The sequence below is a fragment of the Pimephales promelas genome, chromosome 16 (assembly GCF_988280905.1).
Source record: "Pimephales promelas chromosome 16, fPimPro1.hap1.1, whole genome shotgun sequence".
NCBI classification, from domain to species: Eukaryota; Metazoa; Chordata; class Actinopteri; order Cypriniformes; family Leuciscidae; genus Pimephales; species Pimephales promelas.
The window spans coordinates 27,190,141-27,205,968 of NC_142784.1; the positions used below are offsets into that span (position 1 = coordinate 27,190,141).

The 15,828-nt window shown below is 37.4% G+C and overlaps 1 protein-coding gene across 3 annotated transcripts in view; it reads left to right on the forward strand.

Annotated features, from left to right (window-relative positions):
* The window catches only part of numbl (NUMB like endocytic adaptor protein), a 52,512-nt gene that overhangs the window by 26,328 nt on the left and 10,356 nt on the right, over window positions 1-15,828 (forward strand). For 2 of the 3 annotated variants that reach the window (XM_039670899.2, XM_039670897.2), the window contains exons 2-4: window positions 9,953-10,103; window positions 13,711-13,785; window positions 15,575-15,649. In XM_039670899.2, the coding sequence (XP_039526833.2) occupies window positions 9,978-10,103; window positions 13,711-13,785; window positions 15,575-15,649 (276 nt within the window). In that variant the 5' untranslated portion in view covers window positions 9,953-9,977. Of the gene's footprint in view, window positions 1-8,255; window positions 8,341-9,952; window positions 10,104-13,710; window positions 13,786-15,574; window positions 15,650-15,828 lie in introns of those variants that run through there. The other variant, XM_039670898.2, reaches the window with a different exon arrangement.

Here is a 15,828-nt window from a genome sequence, read left to right on the forward strand (position 1 = left end):
TCTGACGTGTGTGGGTGGGTGTAGTGTGTGAGTGCAACCTCAATCTGAGCAGGTGTGATATGGTGTGGCTTCTTTAGACTAGCTGTGACAGATGGCCAGAGAAACAAGTCGACATTGCTCCCTGGGTCAGATAATATTTGCAAACAGGGTTTATAAGGTCTAAAACTGGGTCACTTGTGTGCAGATCTGTACTCCAGAAATATGAGTACCACTCTTATTTGACTGTGGTCTCTAATTTGATGAAATATGACATAACTTTCAAGGCTGCAGTTACTTGTCCAAAAATACAGTATATTGTGAAATATTACAAATATATTTTCAATGTTGATATATTTTATAATGTGTGATCAAAGCTGAATTTTCAGCATCATTATTCCAGTCTTCAGTGTCACATGATCCTTCAGTAATCATTTGAAAATGCTGATTTGATACTCAAGAAACTTTTCTTATTATTATCAATGTTGAAAATGTAGGATTCTTTGATGAACACTGAACAGAAAGTTCAAAAGAATAGCATTTTTTTGAATAAAAATTTAAAATGGACATTATAAATGCCACGTTTAATCAAATAAATCTGTTTTAGCTGAATAAATAAAATCAAAAAGACCCCAAACACTAGTGTATATTGAATTTAGAGATGCATGATATCGGAAACATATCGGTTATCAGCCGATATTTGAGTTTTTTTTTATTGTATCGGTCAAAAATAGATATTTAATTAATAAGCATTTCTGCAAAAAGAAAAAAAAAGTATCATAAATATGACCTTTATGGAGCTTGACAGCCCCTGATCACCATTCATTTTCACTGAGCAGCAGTAACATTCTACAAAATGTATTTTTATATTCCATAGATGTTTGAAACAATAAAAGGCCAAGTAAATAATGAGGACAGAATAATTTTTTTTTCTTTCAAAATTTACAAATAAATTGTGTGACTATTTTCCACCCGATCCTCTCAATTAAGAGCCTACCAGTTAAGAGGCCTGAGCGCAGCCTACCGTAAGAGACTGGAGTGTCATGCTACAATTACTCGCTTTTTCAAAAGCACCCAAAAAGCCTCCATTACACTGTCCACCCACGGTGTCTCTAAAATGAGTGCAGGCAGCTGCGGTTGCGCTGAGAGCATTGATTTTAGCAGTAATGAGACAAAAGCCGCCTCCATATACTGTAGTGAGAGTCATACTGCAGCCTTTGCCTCCTCGGTATCTCTACAGTCCTGAGATGCCGTAGGGGAGTTTAGGATGGTGTTTTGTAGATTCTGAGCCTCTTGCTAGCCCTTTTGATTTGTTAGTTGCACCTGATGCTCACTGAAGCATAAGTGAGGTTTTAGCCCCTTCACTGCTTCTGTCAGGGGTGCCCAATCCTGCTCCTGGCGATTGACACTGTGCACGAGAAAAATGCTAACTTCCGCCTTGAGGGCGGATGTTGGGTACTTCGGTTCCGGTTGCTGTTGTTTACATCCTACATCAGTGGACCGGCTATCTAAAGCTTAGCTATCTAAATATATTTGTCTAAAACTATGTTCGTTTGTTCATTGTCAAGTCAACCAACACAGTTTTCACTCATATTTGGGTGGAGCCAGGCGCTGCTGCATTGTGAAAAGTAAACGATATTTCACATTTTGTCACCGCACCCAAGCAGTCGCTTTACAGAGTGGAGCGTTGCGTATCCATGACAACTAGAAGGAAGTTTTTAGGCTACTAATTATTTATTATATTATACCCTTTAACCAGGAGATGCCCCTGGGTTTAGAACCTATTTTGCAAGGGAGACCTGTTTAGAAATATGTGTGAACAGCCTAATATGTGTTAAACAGCCTAACTTGATAACGAACAAACCAACGTCGGATACCTTTACTCCCTGTATGACATGTATAGTGGTTGTTAACACTGATCTATATGACATTCTATATAGATAGTGGTTGTCAACAACATAGCCTCTGAACATCATAAACAAAACAATGGCCAACACAAACTGTTCTGGAAAATGCACTTTCTAACGCATGATTTCGCATTTTATAATGTATATAGAGATATAACAGTTACCAAATCGCATAGCTTGAGCACGTAGCATGGCAACATTAATGTCCGAGTGATTCCACGTGTACCGCGTATGTACACGCCGTCAAATGTCCGAGCGAAACAAAACAAAATGTAGATCTATATCTGGGGAGCGATATTTATTTTTTCCTAGGATGGTAGGAGTGACGGGTAGGTTGGGGTTGAGGTAGGTCATATGCTATATATACACTGTGTATATATATATACTATATATATATATATATATATATATATATATATACACTGTGTGCAAAATTATTAGGCAAGTTGTATTTTTGAGGATTAATTTTATTATTGAACAAATAATGTGCTCTCAGTCAATCCAAAACATTAATAAACCCTCAATCCTGAATATTTAAGAAAGCGAAAGTGAGGTTTTGGCTTTCTTAGGAGAATATCTGTGTGCACAATTATTAGGCAACTCTTAGTGTGCAGAATTATTACGCAGCAAAATGAAAATGTTCCCTTCTCACTTTTTTTTTAATAAACAACAGTTTATTTTAATCTGTTAAAGTGAGAATTACAGAAACAAACAACTCAGTTTACAAATAAACATTTCTAACATTTAAAAAAAGATCAGTGACCAATATAGCCACCCTTCTTTTCAATAACAGTTACAAGCCTTCCATTCATGGAGTCTGCCAGTTTCTTGATCTGTTGATGATCAACTTTTTGTGCAGCAGCCACCACAGCCTCCCATACACTGTTCAGAGAGGTGTACTGTTTTCCTTCACGGTAAATCTCCCGTTTAAGAAGGGCCCACAAGTTCTCAATAGGGTTTAAATCAGGTGACGAAGGGGGCCATGTCATAATTCTTTCATCTTTAAGGCCTTTACTGGCTAGCCACGCAGTGGAGTACTTTGATGCATGCGATGGAGCATTGTCCTGCATAAAAATCATGGACTTCATCATGGGCTTGAAGAAAGTATCTTCTAAAAACTGGCAGTAGGTTTGGGAGTTTATTTTGAGTCCATTTTCAACCCGAAAAGGGCCAACTAGCTCATCTTTAATAATACCAGCCCATACCATTACCCCACCTCCACCTTGCTGTCGTCTGAGTCGAAGTGGAGCTCTGTGCCCATTACTGATCCAGCCACGGGCCCATCCATCTGGTCCGTCTCGAGTCACTCTCATCTCATCAGTCATCAGTCCATAAAACCTTTGAAAAATCTGTCTTCAGATATTTCCTGGCCCAGTCTTGATGTTTCAACTTATGTTTCTTGTTCAGTGGAGGTCGGATTTCAGCCTTCCTTACCATGGCCATGTCTCTGAGCACTGAACACCTTGTACTTCTGGGCACTCCAGGTAGGTTGCAGTTCTGAAATATGACCGCACTGGAGGATAATGGGTTCCTGGTCACTTCACGTTTGATTCTTCTCAAATCTTTGGAAGTTAATTTGCGTTTTTTTTTTCTCAACACGTTTCTTGCGACTCTGTTGAGGTTTTGCTACAAAACGTTTGATGGTTCTGTGATCACGCCCCAATATCTTAGCAATTTCTAGAGTACTGCATCCTTCTGAAAGACTTTTTACAATTTTTGACTTTTCTAAGTCAGTTAAATCCCTTTTTGGCCCATTTTGCCTGAGGAAAAGAAGCTGCCTAATAATTATGCACACCTGATATAGGGTGTTTTTTCTCATTAGGCCACACCCTCCCTCATTACACAAAAACACATCACCTGAAATGCTTAAATCCAATAAGCATTCAAGTTTATACAGCTTGGAGTTGGAAAAAATGCATAAACATGATGATATGGTCAAAATACTCACTTGCCTAATAATTCTGCACACAGTGTATATATATATATATATATATATATATATATATATAATAAGGGGTGGCACGGTTCACAAAACCCACGGTTCGGTTTGTATCACGGTTTTAGGGTCACGGTTTTCGGTTCTGTACGGTTCTTGTTATTTTTTCTTTTAATCTTTAACACTCCAGAAATGTACTTCAGCATGTGATATATAGCTTAATTATCCACACTTTAGGATACAGTATTAAAAAATATATATTATATTCATGCAATCATGCACAAACTGAATTTTAGATTTCATCTCAGATTTAGATACAGCGAGAGAGAAGAAATTGACATGCTTTTTGTTTATTTGGCAAAAAAGGAGAATGTGTATCACTATCTCTACAAGAACTTGTGCATTTTTATCACATAAATCTTATTTACACAAAGAAATTAACTTTCATGTATCAACTGCTAACTTTTGTAGCTCTTACCAAAATTCTATCTTTTAAAAGAAAAAGAGAGGAACTCTTAAAACACTGTCTTTTAAATGTCAATATACATGAAACCTCATTGCCTATAGATAATTAAGCTATAGCAATAGCAAAGGCCATAAACATAAAGTGAAATTGAAATTCAACCTCAACACAAAAACAGTATCAACAATGCTTCTATTCCCAAAATGTGAGGGTACTTTTTTCCACTTAAAATTAAAGTGCAGGGTTTGGAAACGTATGACTGAAGCTCTTATCTATACATAAAGTGCCACTGTAGTTAAATTAAAATATCATAACATGAAATCCAAAATGTTCCCACACACCGGACTTATACCATAGACTTATACGACGCTGGCGCATCCTCCAACTCCCTCATCTCTCCCACTTGCCATTTCTCCGCGTGCCGTGACCTGCAGCGCTCCATACTCCACTTTACTGGCTTGTTTATTAACTTGAACCGGCGCTGCACAGAGCGATCGGTAATGACATCAAATACCGCGAAAGTGATGAATGCATACGGAGCCGAATCGCGCTAGATTGATGTTATTGATGAGCGCCGGTCCAAGTCGAACAAGTTTATGTCGCGCGAAAAGATAACACACGTCACATACGTGCACGAGGTTACATTGCGCATGCGTCGAACCGTGAGACGCACACGCGCTCCGAACCGAGACAAGCGAACCGAACGGTTCGGGTGTTTTTTCATGTACCGTGCCACCCCTAATATATATATATATACAATAATAACGTTAAGTCAACGGTATTCATAAACACGCTGAAAAGAGATTATGCGTGTTGATAGCATGCCAAAAATACGTGATACGTGTCATACATACGCAATTTCATGAGATCAGTCTGAGCATGGATGTTGTTGTGACTTAACGTTCCCTTCAAAATGATGCAAATACTGAGAAATGTAATATTTAAACCCCTTCACTCTTGCTCTGGGGAGCTGGAGGAAAATCATTAGCCAGTCGATGAACATAATCGACTGTAATATTCGCCAAATGTTCAAGACATCTGGAGAAACATACATCCTCTACGTCGTCCATCAGGCTATACCGGAAACTAGACACCCCATATCGGTTTCGCAGCCGGAACTAGCATATGCTAACGTGCACATAGTCCATTGACTGTCATGCACAGTTCATCTCCAACCCTAATCAAACACACCTGAATGTGATCCTAAAGACCTTAATTGGTTGCTTCAGGTGTGTTTGATTAGGGTTTGAGATGAACTGTGCAGGTCAGTCGATCGGCAGGAGCAGGATTGGGCACATATGATTGTGATATGAGAATCCATTATTCTGAATGTTAGCCAGAGGAGAACTGGCCCCTGACTGAGCCTGGGTTCTCCCAAGGTTTTTTTTCTCCATCCAATCTGATGGAGTTTTGGTTCCTTGCCACTGTTGCCTTGCTTTTGGCTTGCTTAGTTGGGGATATTTAATATTTAATATTTAACAATATTATTGATCTGTGTTGTACTACTTTCATGTTATCACTGTGAAGCTGCTTTGATACAATCTGGATTGTGAAAAGCGCTATATAAATAAATGTGACTTGACTTGCCTATTTTCATTCTCCTTCAAGTTCCAAAAAGGGCACGAAAGCATAAAAAATACAGCATTAAAGTGGTCGATTCAACTCATGCAGTGTCTTCTGAAATATAATCTTTAAAAATGTTCTTATTGTTACTTTAAAAGTATTTCAGTGTGATTTTGCTATGAGTATGTTATGATTTTTTTTAAATAAATAAGTTAATATGCTTTACAGAGAAGCCAAGATTATCCGTTATATAAATGTATCATTTTTATTATATGTAGCCTTGGATCTGATGTGGTAGATGATTGGTCCATCAGACAGACACAGAAGTGTTCTCCTAAATGTTTTGTGTAAGTCTTGAGTGTTGTTTGGTTTAGTCTTCTTGGTTCACTCTACCCATGTTGCTCCAGCTGGTTTTCATTTGGTGATGAAATCATTTCCATGGAATGGCTTGGATTGCTCTTATGGCTGTTGTGTGACTTTCACATGCATGTTTTGGAAATTTCCCTGGCGGGTCTCATAAGAAACTCTCGAGAACAAATTGTTTTCTTTGCTGTATGTGTTAATGAGTGTCAGGACACCATTAAGTTGGCGATATACCAAATCTGGTGTAATTTTCCGATATGTACATATTCACATAAAGTTTAAACATTAAGAAATTGAAATGAATTTTCATTTAAACAAATTCATTGCTCAAGGTTTTTTTAAGTAGTTATTATTCAAGTAAACAGTCAATCATACACACACTAAAGATTAGTACCGCATTGGTCGATATTGAACTTTTTACTTGTGCATTGTCATTTTCTGTATTATTACATTTAGATCAAATTTGTAATCAACAAAATGCTCACTTAAAGTTAATCTTTAAAAATGCTGTTAAATCTTTACATTTCATGAGGGAATTTCTATACCATACATAATGTACAGATTGTAACATGTTATAATCTGACTGATACCTAAATTCACTTATTTCAAAGGATTGATTTGATTTTTGTATTTACAAAAGAGTAAAGAATTTTCGTGTTGTTATCGTTAACTAATTGAAACAGTGAAATAATAATGATATTAGTATTAGTAAAACTTTGACATCTGAACAAAAAATAAAAATGCTACGTTGGCCACTAACTGAAATAAGTTAAGGCTGAAGTACTAAAATGACTAAAAACTGAAATAAAAACAAATCAAAGCTATAAATAAACATTTGATAAAATTATACAAATGGCAAAAGCACATTACAAAATTATTAAATAAAAAGAAATATAAAAAAGCTAATTCAAAATAATAATAATTTACTATTATGGTAAATAGTAGTATTTATACTGTAAATAATAATAAACTTACACTGACTGGTTATTGGCCATAATACAAAAATTATTCTCTATTTGCCAGAATTTTAATATCGGGGTCTCCCTGTTTCTTACTACAAACATATTTGGTTGTTGTATCACATTTTATGCTGTTTTAAAATGGTCCAACTTTTTTTAAATGCATGTCTCGAGACCCCGTTACAGTCCATCCAGCTATTTTTGGACATTAATACATCTATTGTAAGCACCTCTCAGGTGTCAGGTGAGCCTCAAACCAGCCTAATACCAAATAGACAACTCAATGTCATGCAACTGATTTAAAAAATGTCTCGTTTTGACGCTGGTCCTGCATCAGTTAGGACGTTTATGACTGGCTCCACAGTGTGAGCGACACACATTAAAACTGTGACCTCAATAAGTTTCAATGAGGGTGTTTAGCACTTGTCTCCCTCCCCTTCTACATCTCAAGCTCCTTCTTTCTTCTCCTTATAAAGTCTCTTCTCTTTCTCTCATTGGCTTTTGGCCTGTTCTCTATCTGCGAATGTCTTCTCCTCCCTCTCTGCTGTTCTGCAGCTTTGGCTGCCTTTCAGCCATTAGATCAATCCCGAAAGTATAGCAGAATCTCGGAAGCTCCTGCAAAAGCATTCACTGATCTTGATCAAGAACATCTAGACCATCCTGTTGGGAATGTACTGGTGTTACTGTAATGTCCGGCTGCCTCATTAAAAATGCCATACGCTTTATTCAGCTGCCCGTTCCCGCCTCACTACCCGGACGAACGGCAGGTGCCAGTCCTGCGAATCCTGTGTCTGACCCCGATCTGATCTGTCAAGCTCAGCAACAGGCGCGTGCCAGAGCGAGAGCTGAGTAAAGCCTCCGGAGACTTAGACGCCAGGGCTATTAAAAAAAAACACACTCATATATAATCATGTGTTCCTTTGAATATGTGGGTGTGTTACGTGGCATTTAGGATTCGGGCCAGGCGTACATAGTGGTACTTCCGCCAATCCATGTCTGCCATCTGTTACCCGTAACACTTCATGGCTTTGGGAAATGTGAGCCTTTGGCCTCTGACGTGATGCTATAAAAGCAAAAGTGGTTGTGTGGCGTGTGTGAAGAACGCAGTACAACAGTCTGTGGGAAGTGTACAGCTTTTAAAGGAGAAGATATGCCGAACCGTGTGAAAAGATGGTAATAATAATTCATTTTATAGTATGAGATTTTAGTAAAGTTGAATTGTAAGAGGGATTTGAAAGAATACATTTTTTCCCATTGATTCAGCCTAATGTCAATACAAACCATGATTTATTTTCTTTTGTGGAAAAGATATTTGGCAAAATGCATACCTACAGTATTCAACTATTAGAATGATAACTATTTTATTAATTGAGGTGAATTCTCCTTAAAGGGGTCATGAACTGGCTTTTAAAATGTTATTATATTGTTGTCTGAGGTCAACTTAAGACGTTCGCTTGGTTTTTGCATTCAAAAACTGTCAAAATGAATAAGTAATAGGCTATTTTGTACCCAAGTTGTGAGCCTTCCTGAAAAACGGTCGGTTTTTATGGGCGTGTCGCACTGAAGACTTGGAAATAAACGCCCAATGCTGTGAGTGGATAACAGTTTTGCATATTATAATCATGAGTTTCACTCACCCGTTCCTATGTGGGGGAAAACGTCCAATGTTGTCAAATGGCAACCGGATTCGCCCATACATGTTCAACCAAGAGTCCGTGTGTTGCACAATTCCTGTCAGATCCGATATAGACGGCACAGCACGTTCTTTACTCTTAATCGGTCTGCAAATACAGTCTTGTTTACAAAACAATCCTCAGTGAAATGAAGCGAACAGACGACGATGTTTTACCTCATCAGCTGGAACGTCATTAAAAATAAAGTTGATCCATGAAGTCCTACTGGAATCCAGAGAAAGCTTATGCAGCAACTGTCTACTTCCACAACCAGGCACTGCACACAATATTCTGTATTGCTCGTTAGATCGATCCGGTTTGTCATCACGAGGTAGGCATGTATGTTAGGCTACTTAGCTATGCGTGTAATGCGCGAATCGGTGGGCGGGGCTAAACCGGCCGTGTTGAAGTGGGCGTTGATCTTCTTCTGCGGGGGTGGTGTTTTAACCCCTTCGACGTCATAGTTTCCCACTTTTCAAAAGGAGACGTTTTCAGAGGCTGGTGTAAATAAAAGATTTTATTGGACTAACAAGGGCGTTTTCAGTTCTGAAACTTACAGGATATTCTTATAATATGATAACCTCTTAGATATCAAAAGCTCAAGGAAAATTTGATTTCTCAGTTCATCACCCCTTTAATGGAATTTGTATTGACGCACATGCGTAACTTGGACTAAACAGCTTCAAATATATTCATTCTTCAGAGCGGCCTGGCTTTGTTGTGTGTTGTGCATCAGAATTTGAAATTACCAATGCAAATAAGGGTAGAATGAATGACCTAATTATGTTACATAAATAATAGCCCTCTTGAGGGCAAAGTAATTGTTTTTTAAGTCCGAGGTGAAAACATTCTCTGCAATTTCCGTTTAATCCATTTTAATTCAGTGAAAAATATCAAGAAATCTGAAAATAATGTTGGTGGCATTTTTTTTTTTTGAGATCCAAATCAGAGTGATTACATCCTGAATATCCTGCATGACTGGAAACATTGGCATCTCTATGATATGTCAACATTCAGTTGACACCCAGCTAGTGTGTGTTCTGACTCAACAGTTGGACTTGGAAGCTCAGGTGAAGTAAAGGCTATTTTGTGCTCTTCTTTCTTGTGCTCAGCAACAGAGAGTTTGAGAGCGTGGAGATGAATAAGCTGCGTCAGAGCCTGCGCAGGAAGAAGCCCACCTACGTGCCGGAAGCCAGCCGGCCACACCAATGGCAAGCAGATGAAGAGGCTGTACGGAAGGGCAAATGCAACTTTCCTGTCCGGGTAAGTGAACTGGTTTGTCTTTGTTAATTTACAATAAGGTTTCATTTGTTAGTTAACTAGTTAACATGTGCCAATAATGAACTGCAATCCTACAGCATTTATTAATCTTTGTTAATGTTAATTTCAACATTTACTTATACATTATTAAAATCAAAAATTGCATTCGTTAACATTAGTTAATGCACTATGAAGTAACATGAGCAAACAATATACAGCTGTATTTTTATTAACTAACTTTAACAAAGATTAACAAATACAGTTACAATATGTTGCTCATGGTAAGTTCATGTTAGTTAATGCATTAACTGTTAGTTCTGTCAAGCACTTCATAAACATTTTATTGGGGTTCCCATCATTTCTTGAATTTAGTTTAATTATTTCATTTTGTTTTTATTTTATTTTTTTTTTAATTAAATTTGATGAAGTGTGCACCTCTTAAACATACTTTATCTCTGAAAATATTATGCAATCACTTCTATCCTTTAAAAAAAAAACCAACATTTTGGCATTAAATGTTCTTTAAACATTAAAGGGGTCATGAACTGTTTATTTTTATTGTTGTCTGAGGTCAACTAATGACGTTATGATTTGATTTCTCAGTACATCACCCCTTTAAAGCGTTGGTATAATTCCCTTTTCACAAGATGTAAAATAAATCTCTGATGTCCCCAGAGTGTGTAGGTGAAGTTTTAGTTCAAAATACCCCACAGATACTTTTATATAGCATATTAAAGTTGTAACTTTTTGAGGGTTTGCAAAAATGCACGGTTTGGTGTCTGGTCCTATAAATGCAAATGAGCTCTTAGAGTGCACAAAAAGACTAGGAATGTTTATAAAGAGAGTAAATAGTGTCAGTTTCATTTGAATTCAAACTAACCCAGGCTCTGCCAACACATATCTGTTTATGATGTTCCAGACATGCTTATTTAAGCATTATCACTCATATTATGGCTTAGACTATAAATTGAATAAATCTCACGCTAAGGCGCTGTTATTCAAAAGCAATACTAGGGCAAGAGGGGAAACGAAAACAGGTATAATAGGAATGTCCAGTTATAGATTGACATTTTAAATGTTTGAAAGTCAGCAACACCCTAACAGTGTCTGGCTGAGGGCCAAAGGCTATAGAGCTTTGAACAAAAACAGACTTGACCAATCAAACCCCCACACAAAAAACACCAAGCTCATGGCTGGAATAGAGTACACTACCATTCATTAATGTAAATTCCATTACAAGTGTAATTATGTGAATATAATAATTCACAACCCTATTTCAGTGTGAAAATCTATTGTGAGATGTAACAGAATTCCTGAATGTGGCTAGTATTTATATTAAAGTAAATCCATTTTTTATAATTCATATGGCTTTTCTCACTAAGTACTGATATATGTGATTAATGTAATTGATTAATCAGCATATTATGTTATTATTTTGATTAAAGTCATTTGACAATCCTATTTTGAAATCCAAAGTTGCTTTTTCAAGACCAAAGAGGGTCTGTATCATTAAGTAAAGTGGAGAATATATTGCAGTGGATCTTGTATAATTAAATTCAGCCTAATTTTACTCTCCATCCTGAGGCATCAGGAATCTCTGTGAGACTGAGATGTAATCTTGTAATGGCCTCTGTCCTCATGGCCACCGTAATCACATAACCCTGGCTAGATGACTATTAATTGTGCCTGTGTGAGGACATTTTGATTGGTTTAGGCTGGACAAAGTGTATCACTTTAGAGTTCTACAAATACATCCTCTGCTGTGTTTTTTAACGGTTTCCTCATTGAAATCTACACTAGCCCTGTTTGGACAGAAGTAGTTTTCCCTGAAGAGGTTGAGTAAATTTGTGTTCCTGTCTGTTTTTCTTGCATAACCTCACCAAAAATGACAAAGCAGTGGTTTTATTTTCACAACGCATGCTGTTTCATTTAGAGAATTAATGGGGTTGTGGAAGAAAAATTTCATCTCTCTCTCTCTCTCTCTCTGACTTTTCTCTATATTTAGGTGTTCAGGCACGAAGTGCTGAAAACCTATTGTATTTGCTAGAAAGAAAAAAAAAATCCCCTAAAACGCATCGTGCAGCCCAAACCGTAAGGGCTGGAGCTGTGAAACTTTGTCAGATGGTAGGGCCTCGAATTGTGGAGAAGCTATCAGAGTATGACCCCGATTGGCCCGTAGGTGGCGCTACAGCAACCAAAAGTACTAAATTGCTCATAACTCCTAGACCGTTTGACTTAGCTTCAATGTTTTTACACCACTGTAATCCCTGACTCAAGACGGACAAGATGTATATCTCGGATTTCCATTTGGAGCAAAAATAAATTTGTTATTTTGGTTTTTGTCCAAAACCCACTTTTGCGAACTAGTCCCTGGTTTTTTGCCCGATCGGGACCAAACCAGTCTAGGCCTATTCTCTGGACTCTCTAGATCAATAATTATCGAAAAAAAGTTGAAATTTTGCATTTGGTTGGCTGTAACAGGCTCATTTAGATAGTGGTCTGTGGCAAAATTCAGTCAAAAGCCCCTAAATCCCCCCCAAAAAGGCACAACTTCACAAAAATCGGTGAGCATATGTGTCCTAACATGGTTAGGAAGCATGCAAAGTTTCGTGAGGATCGGATCATAGGTGGCGCTACAATCATCAAAAAGGTCTCTCATTATTAGGTGTTCAGGCACGAAGTGCTGAAAACTGTATTTGCTAGAAAGAAAAAAAAAATCCCCTAAAACCCATCGTGCAGCCCAAACCGTAAGGGCTGGAGCTGTGAAACTTTGTCAGATGGTAGGGCCTCGAATTGTGGAGAAGCTATCAGAGTATGACCCCGATTGGCCCGTAGGTGGCGCTACAGCAACCAAAAGTACTAAATTGCTCATAACTCCTAGACCGTTTGACTTAGCTTCAATGTTTTTACACCACTGTAATCCCTGGCTCAAGACGGACAAGATGTATATCTCGGATTTCCATTTGGAGCAAAAATAAATTTGTTATTTTGGTTTTTGTCCAAAACCCACTTTTGCGAACTAGTCCCTGGTTTTTTGCCCGATCGGGACCAAACCAGTCTAGGTCTAGGCCTATATAAAAGCCCCCAAATCCCCCCAAAAAAGTGTATATCTCGGATTTGTATATCTCAAAGCTATCAGAGTACGAGGTGCATAGGTGCATAGGTGGATAGGTGGCGCTACAGCAACCAAAGTTCCTCCGCAAAGTTCCGTGAGGATCGGATTATAGGTGGCCAATGAGTGGTGTTGTACTGCCCACTGCTGTTTAAAATTTTTTTTTCACAATACTCAACTATAATTCATAGTATAACTTTATCAATTCAATCTTTTAACATTTACAACCACATATAGTAAAAAATGACTATTATCCTGCAGTTGAAAATGAGTGTGTGAACTAAACTGTAGTAAATCATATTTTAACATGTTAAATTATGATAAATCATATTGGAACATGGTTAATTATGTAAAATCAAGCTGAAATGTAGTATATCATGATAAATCATGCCTGCTACATACAACTTAATGTCTTTTGATGCTTTTGTGCTTAAATGCCTTAAAGACCTGAACACCGATAAATGCTGCTTGCAGCTTTAATTTTCTCTGTTTCCGCAGTACCTCGGTCTGGTGGAGGTAGAGGAGTCCAGAGGGATGCATGTGTGCGAAGATGCAGTGAAAAAACTGAAACTGGTGAGGACAGTAATGCTTTCCATTCTCACTGAATAAAACAACATACACTTGCTATAAAAAGCAAACTGGCAGCTCATTTGTACAGTCACCCAGAATAGGAAAAATTTGATATTTTATAATGTGATAGGTGATATATTATATTATATTATATTATATTATATTATATTATATTATATTATATTATATTATATTATATTATATTATTATAATGCTATTGAGGGAAGTTGAAAATATCAGGAAATTACTAATTTATTAAGTTTATTGAAACTGTAATATTTATTTTGTAGAATAATATACATTTCTATTGTGAATGTATCTATTAATACAAATCAATGAAGAAGTCTAAAATTAACTCATCGAAAAGTGTACAATTTCGATATAAAGTGGCCAGTGTTTCTGTTGGCCAAATGTATTAATGCGTAACAATAGATTTGTTTATAATTATTCCCATCTTTTTGGGACAGTCTTTTCTAGATCATGTCTAGGCCAGTTGCGAATTCATTTAGAAAAGTAATTGAAATTTCCACATTGTGTTCAAAAGGCTTTTTATATACTCCCAGTGCATTAAATCCTCAGTCCTCACAGTATCAGAGTCTCATTTATTTTAAAAATCAATCTTTATAGATCGGAGATGCTCTGTCAATGGCTATTATCTTTAGTATTGCTGCCCTGTCAGCTCTTTACTGAATTGTCAGAACAGAGCTCCAATACTGTATATGTATTTATAATGTATGTTTGTTTGTAAAACAACTGTTTCATTTTTATGCAAAGACCTTTTCACCCAGAAGTGCAGTTTGTATGACACAGACTGTGTGTGGTCCTTGTCTTTGGGGCCACTCCATCTGTTCATATACGCTCTGCCCCTTCATCCCCATGTTGATAGTTCCCGCTGTGTCTGTCTACACAGTCACTTCATTTATTTTCTCTTCTTTCCAAAACCCCCAAAGCCTTTATCTCATTCTGCTCTGTGCCTGTGCTTGTTCCTTATTTTTCCACTCTCCAGTGTAATTTCCTCAGTGTTCTGCTGGACAGTAACTTTTGAGCTGCTTGGAACGACATTTGGATTCCCTTAGTTCTTCTTGATTTAGCTGCATTCTTCACTTTTACTTATTCCTACAGTTTTTCCAGATTAAATGCGTTTCACTTTGTCCAATCCTTCACTCTCTCAAACAGACATGTGCTCACAACAGATTCAGTGAAAGATTTAAAGCCTGTTCCAAAACCTAGAGAGATGCTCTTGCAGTCTAACCTGTCCTCATTGAGTACTAGATGTGTACTCTCAGTCTACTTGTGATGAGTTCGGCCTTTGTACCTCAGGGCCAAAGACCTCAAATAGGAAGATCGCATTGCGAGTAACTAACATACAAAGGAATATACAAAGGTATACAAACAGTATGCAATCCTGTTAAAAAGCTGCTCAATGTTTTTTCTTAATATTTTCAAAATGAGAGCATTTATTTGAAATAGTAAAGAGTTTTATTTTTTGTTTAATTATGTTTTTTAATAATATTGCCCTTACATAAATGTTCTTATTTGCCAAGTTGTATCTGGCCTTAATGGGGCTTGTTCCTGGAACTCACATGTATCGCAGGTCAGCATGTTGTCAGGTAACTCTCTAATGCACTGTAGGAAATATTGAGCTGACAAAAGCTAAAAGTGTCATGGAAATATATCATGGTCAAATATAATTGTGCTAGAATGCACGATGCACAGCAAATCAAAACCTCTGCAGTAGTGCTAATGTCCAGTTGTGTCAAAAGGCTGATGTTGTTTCAATATTTCTTTTCAGAGTGGGAAAAAAACTGTCAAGGCTGTTCTTTGGGTGTCTGCCGATGGCCTGAGAGTAGTGGATGATAAAACCAAGGTATGTTTGCATAGACATTCTGTTGTGCATCCATTAAAAACGATTAATCAAGGGTTTTTGGTCCCCGAAAAAGCTCCCAAGCCATCAGAGTCAATCGGCGAGAGAGTAGGTCTGTAGGAAACACAAAATATGTAGTAACAGGAAGCTGGCAGACCTCCAAAAGACCCGTCACATGACCA